Source organism: Chiloscyllium plagiosum, chromosome 9 (assembly GCF_004010195.1).
Source record: "Chiloscyllium plagiosum isolate BGI_BamShark_2017 chromosome 9, ASM401019v2, whole genome shotgun sequence".
In the NCBI taxonomy this organism is placed as follows: domain Eukaryota; kingdom Metazoa; phylum Chordata; class Chondrichthyes; order Orectolobiformes; family Hemiscylliidae; genus Chiloscyllium; species Chiloscyllium plagiosum.
The window spans coordinates 88,802,229-88,820,258 of record NC_057718.1 but is presented as its reverse complement, the minus strand read 5'-3'; the positions used below and the strand labels follow the sequence as shown (position 1 = coordinate 88,820,258).

Below are 18,030 nucleotides of genomic sequence, written 5' to 3'. Positions count from 1 at the left end.
AATCATTGGTGACCTTTAAGCGGCAATTGGATAGGTACATGGATGGGTGCTTAAGCTAGGATAAATGTTCGGCACAACATTGTGGGCTGAAGGGCCTGTTCTGTGCTGTATTGTTCTATGTTCTATGTTCTATGATGGTGCTGAGCGGGAAGTTTGGAACTGGGGTAAGGTGGGGGGGAGGGGAAATGAGGAAACTGGTGAAGTCCATGTTGATGCCCTGAGGTTGAAGGGTTCCGAGGCAGAAGATAAGGCATTCTTCCTCCAGGTGTCAGTGGTGAGGAAACAGCGGTGGAGAAGGCCCAGGACCTACATATTCTCAGCAGTGTGCGAGAGGGAGTTGAAATGTTGGGCCACGGGGTGGTGGGGTCGATTGGTGCGGGTGTCCCGGAGATGTTTCCTAAAGTACTCTGCGAGGAGGCGTCCAGTCTCCCCAATGTAGAGGAGACTGCATTGGGAGCAACAGATACAATAAATGACATGTGTGGAAGTGCAGGTGAAACTTTGATGGATGTGGAAGGCTCCTTTAGGGCCTTGGATGGTGGTGAGGGAGGAGGTGTGGGCGCAGGTTTTGCAATTCCTGCGGTGGCAGGGGAAGGTGCCAGGAGGGGACAGTGGGTTGTTGGGGGGCATGGACCTGACCAGGTAGTCACGGAGTGAATGGTCTTTGCAGAAAGCGGATAGGGGTTGGGAGGGAAATATATCCCTGGTGGTGGAGTCCATTTGTAGGTGGTGGAAATGTCGGCGGATGAGGCAGTTTATGTGGAGGTTGGTGGGGTGGAAGGTGAGGACCAGGGGGTTCTGTTCTTGTTGCGGTTGGAGGGGTGGGGTTTGAGGGCGGAGGTGCGGGATATGGACGAGATGTGTTGAAGGGCATCTTCAACCACGTGGGAGGGGAAATTACGGTCGTTAGAGAAGGAGGCCATCTGGTGTGTTCTGTGGTGGAATTGGTCCTCCTGGGAGCATATACAGCGGAGGCGAAGGAATTGGGAATGCGGGATAGCATTTTTGCAGGCAGTAGGGTGGGAGGTAGGGTGTAATCCAGGTAACTATGGGAGTTGGAGGGTTTGTAAAACATGTCGGTGTTGAGTCGGTCATCATTGATGGAGATGGAGAGGTCCAGGAAGGGGAGGGAGGTGTCAGAGATGGTCCAGGTGAATTTAAGGTCAGGGTGGAATGTGTTGGCGAAATTGATGAACTGCTCAACCTCCTCGTGGGAGCACAAGGTGGCGCCAATGCAGTCATCAATGTAGCGGAGGAAGAGGTAGGGAGTGGCGCCGGTGTAACTACAGAAGATGGACTGTTCTACGTAGCCAACAAAGAGACAGGCATAGCTGGGGCCCATGCAGGTGCCCATGGCTACCCTTTTTGTCTCGAGAAAATGGGAGGATTCGAAATAAATTATTGAGGGTGAGGACCAGTTCAGCCAAATGAACGAGAGCGTCAGTGGAAGGGTACTGTTGGGGATGGTTGGAGAGGAAGAAACACAGGGCTTGGAGGCCCTCGTCATGGTGGATGGAGGTGTAGAGGGACTGGATATCCATGGTGAAGATGAGGCGTTGGGGGACGGGGAAACGGACGTCTTGGAGGAGGTGGAAGGCGTGGGTGGTGTCCCGAACCTATGTGGGGAGTTCCTGGACTACAAGGGATAGGATAGTACCGAGGTAGGTGGAGATGAGTTCGGTGGGGCAGGAGCAGGCTGAGACAATGGTCGGCCAGGGTGGTCAGTCTTGTGGATCTCGGGAAGGAGGTAGAATCGGGCAGTGCAGGGTTTCCGAAATATGAGGTTGGAAGCTGTGGGTGGAAGATCTCCGGAGGTGATGAGGCTCTGTATGGTCTGGGAGATGATGGCTTGCTGATGGGGGGTTGGGGGGAGGTGTGAGGTCATGGTCAAGGGGTGGGGTAGGAAGAGATGTCTTTGAGTTGGTGCCTAGTTTCAGCAGGGAGAGGCCGCTGCACCAAACTACCAGCAGCTCACCCCAGGAGCCAGTACATGACAAATAACTACCAGGAACAATAGTGTCAGTTTTATTGGCATTTGAGCCTGGTTCTAGTCACACTGTGTGTTAATTCCTTTTTGATATGACAGGAGAGGAAAATTAAAACTGCATCTAATTTCCAAAGATTGACTATATGATTAATGAATGTGTGCTGTTTAAATCTAATGAATAGATTTAAAGTCTGTATATATGTTAGAGGTAGTTTTAGCTCATTCACAGCTCTTAATATCACAGACATTGTGGGATTCTGTCACACTTGGGAAATAACTTGTTAAACATTCTAATATTGATATATTATCTCAAAATTGTCTGTTAGTTACTTTATAGTCAACCTGTTCAGAGATGTCATCACACATATCTGAAGCAGGTGGGACTTGAACCCAGGTTTCTCGAATAGCCTGCTACCTTTGACTTAATCAGGCCATAAACAGCTGTGTTTTGTCAAAGATCTGTAAAGTAGAGCATTCTTAAAAACTCAATAACATCAGTATATTTGCTGGTACACATTAAAGAAGGCTTAAATGTTGGAAGGACTCTAAAGCTTATTGTTCACTTACTGGTCTTTCCAACCTCTCTCAATGCAGCACTCCCTCATATTGTATTAGAGATAATATCATCAATCTTCCAGTCACATAAAGTAACATTGTTAGCCAGTAACAGGCTCCATTAACAGCTATTCACTTTCCTAACCAGATCATTATCCATTCACAGAGTCACAGAGATGTACAGCATAGAAAGAGACCCTTCGGTCCAACCCGTCCTTCGGCTGTCCAACTGTTCTTCTCTTTTTCTGGGCTCCATTCCCACCCGTCATTTACTCCTTACCCCCTCCCCCCATCCTATTTCCTACATGTAATCTGACATCTTCCTAGCCACCCTCAGGTCTGAGGAAGGGCCACTGGACCTGAACATTAACTCTGATTTATCTTCACAGATGCTGCTGACTCTTCCAGCAACTTCTGTCTCATTGGACAACTAATTTTTATACAGATAAAGCACTTGTTTTGTATCATAGTGGACCTGTGGCATTTTTAATGAGATGGGAGGCAGATTCTCATAACAAAGGAAGTTAAGGACTTCTGATAGAATCTGTTCAGAAAGTATTGAATTACAGTAAAACCTGACTACAGAGGGATAGCAGTCAAGATTAGAATGGTGCTGGAATAGCACAGCAGGTCAGGCAGCATCTGAGGAGCGGGAAAATCAACATTTCGGCCAAAAATCCTTCATCAGGAATACAGAGGGATAGCAGTCTATGTATATGGTGCTCACCGTCCTGCATCTCCTCTAATCAAGTGAATGGTCTGTTCAGTCTCAATCAAAGACAAAGTACCTGGCCTTATCGAAGTATATCTGGATTCCAGACTTTGTATTTTATGTGGGCCTCAGGAACCCCTGGGGCAGGCCAACTGCACAGCCTTCACCTCTCCCACGCCATTCTCCAATTGAGAATATGGGTATGAGTAGGGGGAGAAAAGAGGGAGCTTACTTTTCCCCCATGTCCTCCAAACTCTGGTCATAATCCAACAGGCAAGTGAAGCGAGAGAGACAAGAATGCTTGCTGCCAATCTGTGAACAAATCAGACCCCAGCTCATTAGGTAGCAGGGTTCTAGCACTGCTTCACCTCCCTTTTCCAGAGTACAAGGTATTCCAGGGTAAATTAAAAAGGAACCAACACCTTGTGCTACGGACCTCTGCACCCACACAAGGCTTTGTACACAAGGTTTGTGCATCATAGCTGTATGTCAGAATATGAGAAAGTCCGCCACCTGCGCCAGTTCCATCATTAAAGTAGATAATGGCTAATCTTGACCTCAGATCCATTACCCTCCCCCCACTTCCCCCATCATCCAAGGAGGACCAGGTCTTGTAGGAGTACTCTCACAGTATTGAGAATACTAGCAACAAGGTGGTGGAAGTAGATATGAATTAGTGAGAACAAAGCTAAAAGATAAATAAGATGATGCAAATTTGAATTTTTGAAAAGTTTATTCATTCACGGGATGAGGATGGCACTGGTTATTATTTATTGCCCATCTCAAAGATCTGTTACTGTGGATCTGAAGTCACATGTAGTTGAGAGCAGGTAAGGAAATCAGTTTCCTTCCTGGAAGGACATGACTGAACCTGATGGGCTTTTCCAACAATCGAAAATGGGTTCATGGCCATCATTATATTCTTAATTCCAGATTTTTATTGAATTCAAACTCCATCACTTGTCATGGCAGGATTTGAATCCGGGTCCCAAAACACCACTTGGGTCTCTGGATAAACAGTCCAGTGATAATACCGTGGGATCATCACCCCTCCTAAGGATGACCTTAATTTAATCAGGGATGGAGGATGGAAAGGCAACAAATAGACAATTAGAATGGGTTTGGAGTGTCAATGAGTGAGGTAAAAACAATGCCTGCAGATGCTGGAAACCATCCGAGGATGCTGCCTGAACTGCTGTGCTATTCCAGCACCACTCTACTCCAGTGTCAATGAGCGTCACAGCGGTGGATGTACTGAGATACAGGCAGAGATGGAGCAATATTATGGAAATGGGTCATTACCTACAACCAAGTCTGCTCCCCTCCCACACAGTTTCCTGAATACCAAGCAGATCAAATCCCACCACTCCAACTTTAATGACAACTTTACGGCCCTCAATATTTATGTAGACCACTTACCTGTTTGCTAGCTTCCTCACTGTTACAAACGTCACGGATTCTTTCTTTGATTGCATCTTCAGTGGGTGGAACTATCACATCTGTCTTGTTGAGTAGGAAAGCCAATTGATGCTTGAATGCCTCTAACTGAGTATGAACTGATTTGGCCTCACACACACTGGTCAGTAAACTCCCATCCAGCTCTTTGGAACGCTGTTCCCAGCTTCTTATTTCTAACTTGGAGGCTTCCCATGCTCTTTGTGTTGAGTCCAGCCTGTCCTGGAGGCTTCTGTTCTCTCTTTCAAGGTGGTGTTTAGCATTCAGTGCATTGTCCAAGTCCTGAGAGGTTACAAAGAATAAACATTGGAACAAGTATACAAACAGCAACAAGAAGCAGTGATCTACCATTATTCACAATCTTCAAGCTGTGGAAATTCATCAAGGGTCATCTTTCCAAATCTATGACCACCACCATCTAGATGGAGAAGGACAGCAGATACATGGGAACACCACCCCTGCAAGTTCTCCTCCAAGCCACTCACTACTATCCCAATTTGGAAATGTATCACTGTTGCTGGGTCAAAATCCTGGAATTTCCTTCCTAACAGCATTGTCTACCTACACCAAATGGACTGCAGTGGTTGAAGAAGGCAGCTTAACACCACCTTCCCAGTGACAGTCAGGGATATGTCATAAATGTGGCCCAGCCAGTGAGGTCTACATCCACAGAATCCCAGCAGTGCAGAAAAAGGCCATTTGCCCTGTTAAGTCTGTACTGATGCTCTGAACATATCTGACCCAGGCGAGAGTGAGGACTGGAGATCACAGTCAAGATTAGAGTGGTGCTGGAAAAGGATAATAGGTCAGGCAGCATCCAAAGAGCAGGAAAACTGACTTTTCGGGCAAAAGCCCTTCATCAGCATCTGACCCAGACCTAACCTCCCTACCATATTCCCATAACTCTGCATTTATCACATCACATCATATCATGGAATTTTGAGTGCGAGCAGCAGCGGAGAGAAGACGAACTCGGAAGACTGCAGCTAAGAAGGAGCGGGAGCAGCAGGGGAAGTGACGAGGACCAGAGGGGCAGCCGGGAAGAAAAGCAGTGAGTATAAATACTCACCCTTCGACAACAACGGCCATTTTGAGTGCGAGCAGCAGCGGAGAGAAGACGAACCCGGGAGACTGCAGCTAAGGTAAGGCAGTTTTTTTAAAAAATTACTTACCGGTAGCGGACAGCGGTGTTTTTCCTTTCACAGAAGGAGCGGGAGCAGTGGGGGAAGTGACGAGGACCAGAGGGGCAGCCGGGAAGGAAAGCAGTGACCATATATATCAGTAAGGCGGCTATTATTTTATGTTCGATGGATCTTGCAACACTAAGGCTTAGTGATTCATAATTCGAGTTCCTCCTCTCTGGAATCTAAATGTTACTGCAGAAGGCTATGGCTAATGACTTGTGGTGTACGTGGAACATCAAGGGGAGTCACTCATCAATTAAGAGGAAAAAAGTACTCTCGAGTCTTGGAAAGGAAAACGTGGATATTACTTTGTTACAGGAGCATTTGAAACTACAGCAGAACGGCTTCGATTGGGTTTACTTTTCATCTTTTAGTACCAGATGTAGGGGAGTGACTATATTGGTTAGGAGGAATCTCCCTTTTAAATTACTGGACTGTTAAAGACACACACACGGGAGGTTTGTAATCCTCGAAGCCATGATAAACGGGGAAGAATATGTTGTTTGAAATGTTTATTGCCCTCCGGCACATTCCCTCAAATTTCTGGTAGATGTGTTCTCTAAACTGATCTGTCTTGAGTCCCGGCATAGCATTATAGGGGAGATTTTAATTGTCTTATGGATCCCGTGGTAGATCGGTTGCCCAAAGGCCCCGATACACTCTGTACAAACTAAACAATTAGTGGATCTGTGTGTGGAGTTAGGGTTTGTGGATGTCTGGAGACGTCGCCACCCTACAGGCAGGGATTTTACATTTTTTTCCCAATTGTTACAACACAGGGTAAACCCTCCTGCTTAATTTAAAACCAGCAACACAAAAGATTTATCCCGTGCAGTAATCTGTAAAATTCGAGTGGTCAAGAACTATTTAAAGTAAAAATTGACAACTTTATTCTCTGTTACACTTTAAGCAATAATTAACTAACCACTATTTACAATTTCTTTCTCTAACCTACCTTTTAGCTTCCCTTCTATAATACTAGCCTGATAAAACTCCCAATTAAAATTTACAAAACAACACTTCTTATCTGTAAAACCAGGCAGCTGTAGGTTCTTGTCCTCGGATCTTCCTGTGTGTCTTTTCTCCTTGTTAGGAATTCCTGCGTAAAAAGCTACTGATCGAAAAGGAGACGAGTCTCCAACATATTGTTTGTGAAATATTCATTAAAATGTTGTAAGGCCAATACCAAACTCAATCGTTCCTTTTCGATTGTGGAATATTTCCTCTGGGGGATGTTGATCTTCGAAAAGTTACCCACTGGCAGTTCAACCCCATCCTCATCTTCGTGTAGGAGTACAGCTCCAACTCCTATGTCACTAGCATCGATGGTGATTTTAAAAGGTTTTGAAAGGTTTGGTGGAGCTAAAACTGGTTTGGTGGTTAATATCCATTTCAAATGTTCGAATGCCTCCTGGTATGGTTCTGTTCACCGAAACTTTGTGTTCTTCTTCAGCACATCAGTTAACAGTGCCACTACACTGCTGAAGTTTGGAACAAACTTCTGATAGAATCCGCTGAGTCCTAAGAATCGAAGCACCTCTTTCTTTGAGGTGGGTCGTGGAAATTTTTTGATAGCCTTTGTCTGTGTGTTTCGTGGGGTCAACTTTCCATGACTGATGTTATGTCCCAAGAACGTCACCTCTGCTTTCGCGAATTCAGTTTTAATTCAGTTTTGCTTCTCTGAGTCGTTCAAAGAGCTCTGCCAACTGCACCAAGTGATCTTTCCAGGACTTACTAAAGGTCACTACATCATCCAAATAGACTGCATGGTTTGTTAACCCAGCCACAGCTCTGTTCATGAGTCTTTAGAATGTTGGCGGGCGTGTTCTTCATTCCAAAGGGCATCACTTTAAATGATATGGCCTATTTCAGATGACAAACGCAGAAATTTCTTTCGCCGTCTCTGATAAAGGTACCTGCTAGCAACTACGCATTAAATCCAACTTGGTGATGTATATGGCTTGTCTGACTTTCACGATACAGTCCTCCAATCTAGGAATTGGATATGAGTTCCGATTTTGGAACAGCGTTGACCTTCCGGTAACCCATGCAGAATAGTTGAGTCCTGTCCGGTTTGGGAACTAAAACAATCAGTGAACTCCACTCACTCTGGCTTGATTCGATGATGTTCTCGTCGAGCATGGCCTCCGCCTCCATCTGGACCTGCCTGGCTTTGAGAGGATTAAGCTGATAGGGATGTTGCTTTATCGAAGCAGTGTTCCCTACATCTACTTCACGTACAATAGTGTTAGTCCTCCCCATCTAATTCTTACAAATGTCCTTATACTGTAGTAACAAATCTTTCAATTCCATTCTATGCTCCTGAGACAGATAGCTTATAACCTGTCCCAATCCTCAAGGACGTCTTCATTTTTTAATCTATTTTGAGGCACCTCAAAATCCACATCATCTGGATCTGATTCCTCACTCTGCGGGGCAGTAACGTCCACCTGTTTCTCCAGTTCTTTCTCTCTAGTGTAATACGGTTTCAAAATGTTCACATAACATACCTGATACTGTTTTTTCTATATGGCATCTTTACTAAATAGTTAATCTGACACAACTTTTTCTTAATTTGATAGGGATCACTAAACCTGGCTTTGAAGGGATCTCCTATCACTGGTAACAGTACTAACACGTCATCCCCTCGGGAAAACATCCGAGTCTCAGAGCTTTTATCTGTTACCTGCTTCATTCTACACTGTGCCTTCTTTAGTGCTGCTTAGCTAACTCGCCTACTCTATTTAATCTGTCCCTCACCTCTGATACGTAATCTAATTGTGCGATCTCCGACTTTGGTCCTGTCAATTTTTCTTTCATAAATTTCAAAGGGCCTCTCACTTCATGACTGAATGTTAACTTAAAGGGAGTGAACTGAGTAGATTCATTTCGGGCATCTCTAATAGCAAACAATGCAAATGGGATACCTTTATCTGAAACATTCAGGTAATCCTGACAGTATGCTCTCGACATGGTCTTCAAGGACTGATGCCACCTTTCTAAAGCTCCCTGGGGTTCAGGATGATACGCACTGATTTAAAGTGCTGTATACCTAAGCTATCCATAACCTCCTTAAACAGCCTAGCAGTAAAATTTGACCCTTAATCCAACTGAATTTGTCTGGGTAGCCCATACCAGGTGAAGAAAGCTACTAACTTCTCTACCACACTTTTTTGCCTTGATACTCCGTAATGGAGTTGCCTCCGGACATCTGGGAGACACATCCATTATAGTTAACAAGCACTAGTTCCCACTTTACCTTCTAGGGAGGGGACCTACACAAACAAACAATCATAACCCAAGTGAAAGGTTCGACAAATGCAGGAATTGGCAACTAAGGTGCTGATTTTATTACTGCCTGTGGCTTACCTACCATTTGGCATGTATGACACGTACGGCAAAAATTAACCACATCCTTGTGCATTCCAGGCCAATAAAAATGTTTTTGTACCTTAGCCTGAGTCTTTTGTACCCCTAGGTGACCTTCTACAGGTAGTTCTTGTGCTACCCGTAACACCTCCTGTCTGTATGCTACTGACAACACAATCTGGTGCATTTTGTCCCATTTCTCCTCTGCACTAACCTGCCGTGGTCTCCATTTCTGTCTGAGGATCCTATCTTTCAGATAATAACCTTCTGAAATATTGTCTACCTCCTTTTCAGAGTACGCATGCACATATATATCTTATCGTCTTGTCTTGCCATTGCAAGTCTCTTAGCCTTTCAGGACTAAACATTTCTGTCTGACCCTCTGCCTGTTCAGGTTTTTCCTGTATCACTTTGTCAAACAGGGTATCTGTTAACTGAAGCTCAGCTCCTTCATCTTTCTCTTTACTTTTTGCTTCACGCTGTGACTTATGATAGTTGGATCTGGTTACCCACACGGTCTGGGAAAATACCAGGATATTTCTGTTGATATCCTCAGTTCCTTGGTCTTCCTTGGGCTTCTCCACAACAAGGGGTATCACTCATACCTTGGATCCTGCCAAATCATTCCCAAGAACAAACTGAATTCCTGAAACTGACTCTCTGTTAATCACTCCCACTGTAACTTCCCCAGTCTTGAGTTGGCGCTCCAACCTGATCTTACATAGGGCAATGTTAAATTTCTGTCCGTCAATCCCACAAATTATCATACCCTCGGGTAACAGATCAGAAAGAGTATATATTCACTCATCCCTTACTATCAGTGACTAGTTAGATCCTGTTTCTTTTTTCCTTCTCCCCCTGTTCTTTCTTGGTAAACTTTACCCACAGAGGTGAATTATTTGTAGAGATCAGGTATTAACTTCATACCCAGCCCCTGCCTAGGCTGTGCACTCTCTCGCAGCTCTTCTTGGGGTCTCCTTTACTACCGTTACTAATGCCACTGGCTTAGCTTCCTTTACCACATCTTTTCCCACAGCGCCTTTCTTTAATGACCAGTACTATGACTTTACATATCCCACATTCTGGCAGTGAAAACACCTTTCCCAATGCCATTTCTGAAACCATCGGCACTGTAAATTTCTGTGTCCCACTCCATTACAGTGGAAATACCTGAGGCCTTTCACCTCCTGTCCACCGTCTTGGGCTTCTTTTTTATCCTGTGGTAAAATCTTACCAGTGCTCTCTACTTTTTTTAGATTAGATTAGATTACTTTTTAGATTAGATTACTTACAGTGTGGAAACAGGCCCTTCGGCCCAACAAGTCCACACCGACCCGCCGAAGCGCAATCCACCCATACCCCTACATTTACCCCTTTACCTAACACTACGGGCAATTTAGCATGGCCAATTCACCTGACCTGCACATCTTTGGACTGTGGGAGGAAACTGCAGCACCCGGAGGAAACCCACACAGACACGGGGAGAATGTGCAAACTCCATACAGTCAGTCGCCTGAGTCGGGAATTGAACCCGGGTCTCTGGCGCTGTGAGGCAGCAGTGCTAACCACTGTGCCACCGCGCCGCCCTACTCTTGGTTTAGTAGTGTAGGATCTCCCCTTCTCCAAACTTTTATCCCTCACAGGACAAAATTCTGGCTGGAAGCTTGTCTTATGCATCAGCATATCCTCATCTGCTAATTCTGCTGCCCTTCTCAATTTCTGAACTTCTTGTTCCTCTACGTGAATTCTAACTATTTCTGGAAGTGAATTTTTAAACTCCTCCAGCAGAATAATCTCTCTTAGAGCCTCAAATGTTCTACCTATTTTCAAAGTACACACCCATTGATCAAATTGACTTTGTTTAGTTCTTTCGAACTCAACATAAGTATGACCTGGTTCCTTCTGTGTGCTTTTGAACTGCTGCCTATATGCTTCTGGTACCAATTCACAAGCACTTAAAATAGCCCATTAAACCTCTTCATAATCCCTTGACACCTCATCTGTTAATGCAGCAAATACCTCAATAGCTCTACCTACCAATTTAGTCTGAACTAGCATTTCCCATAAATCCTCGGACCACTCCATCTGCCTAGCCAATTTTTCAAATGAAATTTAAAAAAAGCTTCAACATTTTTCTCATCAAAATGTGGCAAAGTTTTGACATATTTATATATATATCACTACCTTCTCTTTTTAATCTCCATCCTTTAACTTGACGTTGCTAAGTTGCAACTTCTCAAGTTCAAATTCTCTTTCTCTCTCCCTTTCTTCTCTCCCTTTGCTCAGCCAAGAACCTTCTCTCTCTCTGTTTTTGCCTCTCTCTCTCTTCTCTCTCTCTTTCATTTGTTTTCTAACTCCACTTTCCTCAATTGTAATTTAAGTTTTTCTATCTCTACTGCACTTGTCTGTTTCTCTGACACACCTAAGTGTTTGAGTAATTCCCTTACAATTTCAGCTTTACTTTTGTCCTTGGTTAAATGCAATTCTAACTTCTTTGCTAATTCTAAAAGTGTGGCCTTTTTCTTTCCTTCTAAACTTTCCTGGCAAATTTGAGAATCATCTTCAAATCCCAGAACCTCTTTAGTAATTTTAAGAGTAATTTCTCTCGCTTTTAATTTAATCAGCCACAAGTCACCAAAAGCAAACAAATTGCCTCACCTAAGTTTTATTTAAAGATCTAAGACTGTAACCCTGCAAATGTTTAAATCTGCTGGGATTTTTCATACCCCCAAATCTATTGAAATCTGTCTGAACCAGTTCAAATCCCAAACTGTTACAGCATGGGGTAACCCTCCTGCTTAATTTAAAACCAGCAACACACAAATGATTTATCCCATCTGTAAAAATCGAGTAGTCAAGAACTCTTTAAAATAAAAATCAACAACTTTATTTCTTAAAGTATAACAGAATAATTAACTAACCACTATTTACAATTTCTTTCTCCAGCCTATCTTTTAGTTTCCTTGCTATAATACTCGTCTAATAAAACTCCCAATTAAAATTTACAAAACAACACTTCTTATCTCAAAAGCAAGCAGCTGTAGGTCCTTGTCTTTGGATCTTCCTGTCTTCTTTTCTCCTTTGTTAGGAATTTCTGCATTACAGGTTACCAAAAGAGACTTTTAAGAGAGATTTTTTCAAGCAGTCCCTTACATGCTAGGATGTGGCAGATCTCCTCTCAACTATTAAATTTTCCCCAGTCTTATACTCCAGAGCATTGGATTGTGTCATTGGCTTTTAAGATTGTCAATATACTCAATTCAAACTTGATTGGAGTTTGATGTATTTCAGGTAAAATTTAAACCGATTGGCCAAATTCAAATTTTGTTTTGTCGCCAATCGAGTAGTTTAACCCAGTGTTACATTGTTACCATTTTTGAGTACACTTGGTGCTGGCTCCAGTAGTTCTGCTGCCTTTAACTGTCTTAAGGGTATACCCATATCTTCATAACACAATCCACGCAGATGTCACACCTTGATTGATTTTTTTTTTCCTGACCCCCATGGCAACTGGACTTGATGGCAATTTGTACGATTGGTAATGTTTCCATCTCTGATCATGCTCTAGTGTACATGTTGGTTAAGATTAAAGACGCTGTAGTGGGGCTAAAGCACTGGCGAATGGATCCCTTTATCCTTAAAGATAATAAGTTTGTGAAGTATTTCTCTAACAAATTTAGGGCATTCCTAGACATTAATTCAGGTTCAACTAGTAGTCCATCTGTCCTTTGGGAAACTGCCCAAACCTATGCCAGAGGGTTAGTTATTTCCTACTCTGCCAGTAGGAAGCGGCAGAAAGGTGAGTAGCAACGTCTCCTGGAAGTACGGTTGAAGGCAGCCAAGAAGGCTTACTTTGACAGGATCTTGTTGGCCAAGCTGCAGAGGATTGCAGCGCTGCGCTCTGCTTTGAATTCCGTGCTCACACAGACAGCAAAGAAGCAGCTTACTTTCACAAAACAAAGGTCATATGAGCACAGTGACAAACCAGACAAGTACCTAGCATATCTCGCCAGGAAAAACAGTGCCCCTCAAGCCATTATGTCGATTAGGGAAGGGTCTGGAAACCTAACATGTGATTCCAAAAAGATTAATGTGGCATTCCAGAGTTTTACTCTGAATTATACCAGTCTGAGGGTTGTGAGGAGGGATAGACCAAGATGGAGTCCTTTTTCAATAATCTGGAGCTCCCAGGTGTGATACCCAAACAAGAGTCTTTTCTCAATGCCCCTTTATCAGAGCAAGAGTTACAGGAGACTGTGAAGCAGCTACAGAGTAGAAAGGCATCTCATCCTGATTGACTCCCCAGTGAGTTTAAAAAGGAATTTGTAAGCATATTGTCAGGCCCGATGCTCAACATGTTCAATGACTCATACAGTCATGGTCGTCTCCCGCCATTTCTTAGAGAGGCCAATATTTAGCTTATTTTTAAAAAAGGGAACGTCCCAGAGGACTGTGCTTCTTACAGGCCCATTTCACTCTTAAATGTTTACTTTAAAATCCAATCTAAGACTCTCACGTTAAGGCTGGAGACTGTTACCATCTACTGTTAAACAGGACCAGACAGACTTCATAAAGGGCGGCAGATCCTCCAATAATGTTAAGAGGCTGCTTAATGTAATTCAAGCATGTCAACAGCAGTCAATACAAGGACTGGTGATTTCTCCAGATGCAGAGAAGGCACTTGACTAAATTGAGTGGCAGTACCTTTTTATACTCTAGAGTGGTTTGGCTTGGGCGAAGCCTTTATATGATGGGCAAAGGTTCTCTACAGTGACCCTCTCGCTGTGGTCATCACCAATGGGGTATGATCAAGCAACGTTAGCATTTTAGGGGCAGCCAATAGGGCTGTCCCCTTTCACTACTGCTTTTTACACTGGTGATTGAACCGTTGAAGGAGACCATTCGTAGGAATCCCAATACTGTCAGCTCTAGAAGTGGGGTCAAATCACACAAGATTTTGTTGTACACAGACAATGTCCTCGTTTGTTTTGTCAAACCCAGTAGTTTCGGTGCCTCACCTGATAGAATGCATCAGCTCGTTTGGCACCTTTTCAGGGTACAAAATTAATTTTGCAAGATCAGAGGCTATGCCTCGGGTGGTCTTACGAAGATGCTAGATCTTGAGGGCAAATCTCGATTCCCATTTATGTGGTCACAGGAATATGTAGGCATATTCATCACTTCCAGTTATTGATTGGTTGTTTAAAGTTAATTTTGTTCAATTATTCAACAAAATCAAACAAGACCTTCAAAGATGGGAGGCGCTTCCAGTCTCGTGGTTGGATCGGATAGCGCTCATTAAGATGAATATTCTCCCCTGTTTATTGTACCCTATACGGATGCTCCCCCTGATTTTCAATAAGCAAACATACAGGAGGCTGAACAGCTGGTTCAGTTCCTTTATTTGACATTGTAAGCGGCCCCTTATTAAATTAGCTAAACTGCAATTGCCTCACAGACTTGGGGCAGTGGATCTCCCGGACATTAAAAGCTATCAACTAAGCTCACTTTTATCCCACGTGGGCTTGTGGGGACCCTCTTTCGATATGGATCAATCTTGAAACCTCTCAGGCAGGGTGCCCCCTTACTAGTTTGCTGTTTTGGACAAAATGAGGACAGTTGAGGAACATTACCATAACCCAATAGTTATCAACACTGTTAAAGCATGGAGGGCAATTAGGCAGAGGGAAGGCAATACTGGCAAAACATCTTTTCTTACACCTATAATGGGTATGCCGGGTTTTCAGCTGGGGATGATGGATTCAGGGTTCAAACATTGAGCAGCTTAGGGGTGTGTCTTGCATGGGTGATTTATTTGAGGTACAATGATGTCTTTTGATCAGTTAGCTCGGAAATACGAGCTATCCAGAGGCATCTCTTTCATTTTTCTCAAGTTAGGGATTTTATTCAAAAAGAAAGACTACACTTTTGATGCCTACAAATCTGACGTAAGTGGTAAGAGTACGCTTTCTGTCAGCACTTAATATCATCAATTGGGGAGGGTGCCCCCTCAGGTGAGTTCAACTGACTCTGCAGGGCATGTGAGAGAGAGCTAAGTGTTGAGGTCTCCTCAGAGGCATGGGAAGATATTTGGGGAAATGTAAGAAAGATATCAATTTGCAATAGGACCCATGCTTTACAGATGAAGATTCTCCACAGGATCCAGTTGGCTCTGGATCGTTTGTCAAAATTTAAACCAGCGGTATTTTCAGCATGCCCCCAGTGTAAAGTTGGTATGGACACTCTTACCCATTGTCTCTGGTCCTGTGGTAGGCTTCAAATATACTGAGTAATGTGGCAAGTGCAATGGAGGGGATTTTGGGTGTAAGGGTGGAGAAGGACCCAATCTCTCTTCTTCTTGGCCTGCCCAGTGTATTCCCTGTAGATGCGCATAAGACAAAACTTTTCAACATCCTCACTTTCTACGCAAAAAAGAATACCTTGTTAGATTGGGTGTTGGGTTAGCGTAAGATTGTTATGGAGCATATCCCTTTGGATTTTCTTACAAGTATGGTACACCACAAAACTGAGAATTTCTATGAGACATGGCCACCCTTTTGGACTACCTGGACACAGAGTTGTCTACAACTAATAAGGGCTTTTATATAGCCGTAATGATTGTGCCTTATGAGTCCAATATCCAGAGAAGGGGAACTGCGAACATATGAACAGGTGAAAATTAATGCGCTCGATATTTGAGAGCTAGTGGTTGTTTTGCTGAGCTGTATTGTTATTATTTAATAGTTTTGCTGTTCATTATTTTTTTCATATATTTTAATACATATTTATACATGAGGGCGGTTTGGGTTTTTACATATTCTTGGTGTTCTTTCTTTGTATTGTTTTGAATTGTATTGTTTTGTATTTATTGTAAAATTTAAAAATCTATTTTTCAAAAGAATATTTTTAAAATATGAAGTGAGAGGATTAGTAGTTGAAACTGAGTTAAACTGTTTGTAGCGCTATTCACATAGCATCCTTTAACAAAAAGGAAGAACTGCAAACAACATTAACCAATAGAAGAAACGGACATATTCAGGATTATTGAGACACGGCTCCGAAAATATCAGGACCAGGGTTTAAATGTTACAAAAAGCGTTTCGAATACGTACACAGAGTAAAAGAGGAGGTGGAGTAGCTGTACTTGTCAGAACAAATAAGAGAAATAAAAGTAGGGGAATAGCTAGGCAATATTGATCATAATATAACATTCATTCAAAATAATAACAGAGAAGGACATACTGTACACTAGGATAATATAATGGAGACAAGCTGATTTTACAGGGCGGAGGATAGGACTTTGAGAACTAAAAAAGGCAACAACTCTACATCTTAAACACAACTAAGGTCAGAAACCTGCCCACCAGTCAGCCCCTTCACTTCCTATTATTTGCTCCAATTAGTAAGTAAAAGTCACGATTATCTTCTCCATACCTTACGAATGGTATCTAATTCCTGCAGGTAGGAGGCAACAGCTTTCTGCTCCCTACCCAGCTCAGAGACCAGCCTCATGATAGTTTCCCGGCTGGCTTTTGACTCCATGTCATGGGCACCGATGGTCTCCTCGAGGCTTCTAATCTGGATATTCTTCCTGTTGTTCTCTTTACACAACTCCCCGGCCTGAGAAGGAAACCAGATCAAACACTAGAACCTGGCATCATCACACACACGAGACCTTACCAAAGGCAGTGAAGGTTTTAAGGAATGCAATAGACCAGATTGAAAAACATGCCACGGTTTTGAAAAAGCTACTGCGTGCATATACAATCGAGGTCTATATTTTATCTAAAATAAATTGACTATCGAAACAGGAGGTTTAGCTACAATTTTTTGGGGTTTGATGAATAGTTTTGTGGCTTCTAACAGTGAAGGAGTCCATGAAGCAAGGAAATTTCTCACTGCGACACATAGAATCAGGAGATATACAGCACAGAACGCTGTAACGTTCAGTCCAACTCATCTACACCAACTAGTTATCCTAAACTAATCTTAATCCCATTTGCCAGCACTTGGCCCATATCCCTCCAAACCCTTCCTATTCATATACCCATCCAGATGCCTTTTAAAATGTTGTAATCGTACCAGCCTCCACCACTTCCTATGGTAGCTCATTCCATACACATACCACCCTCTGCATTAAAAAGTTACCCCTTAGATCCCTTTTATATATTTCGCCCCTCACCTTAACCCGATTCCCTCTAGTTTTGTACTCCTCTACCCTGCGGAAATAGACTTTGGCTGTTCACCCTATCCATACCCCTCATGATTTTTATAAGCCTCTAAGGTCACCCCCTCAACCTTCAAAGCTCCAGGGAAAACAGTCCCAGTCTATTCAGCCGCTCCCTATCACTCAAACCCTCCAACCCTGGCAATATCCTTGTAAATCTTTTCTGAAGTCTTTCAAGTTTCACAACATCCTTTCTATAGCAGGGAGACCAGAATTGCACACAATATTCCAGAAGTGGTCTCACCTCCAGTGTCCTGTACAGGCACAAGATGACCTCCCAACTCTTATACTCAACATGACCTCCAAACTCCTATACTCAATGCACTGACCAAAATGGCAAACATACCAATTGCCTTCTTCACTATCCTGGATTAGTGGTGCTGGAAGAGCACAGCAGTTCAGGCAGCATCCGAGGAGCAGTAAAATTGACGTATCGGGCAAAAGCCCTTCATCAGGAATACAGGCAGAGAGCCTGAAGGGTGGAGAGATAAGTGAGAGGAGGGTGGGGATGGGGAGAAAGTAGCATAGAGTACAATAGGTG

At 43.3% G+C, this 18,030-nt stretch overlaps 1 protein-coding gene across 1 annotated transcript in view; it reads right to left on the bottom strand.

The window, feature by feature from the left end:
* The window catches only part of ccdc170 (coiled-coil domain containing 170), a 104,909-nt gene that overhangs the window by 34,114 nt on the left and 52,765 nt on the right, over positions 1-18,030 (bottom strand). The window contains exons 8-9 of the mRNA XM_043696503.1: positions 16,697-16,882; positions 4,674-4,991 (exon numbers count right to left, since the gene is read on the bottom strand). Coding sequence (XP_043552438.1) covers positions 4,674-4,991; positions 16,697-16,882 — 504 coding nt within the window. The remainder of the gene's footprint in view (positions 1-4,673; positions 4,992-16,696; positions 16,883-18,030) is intronic.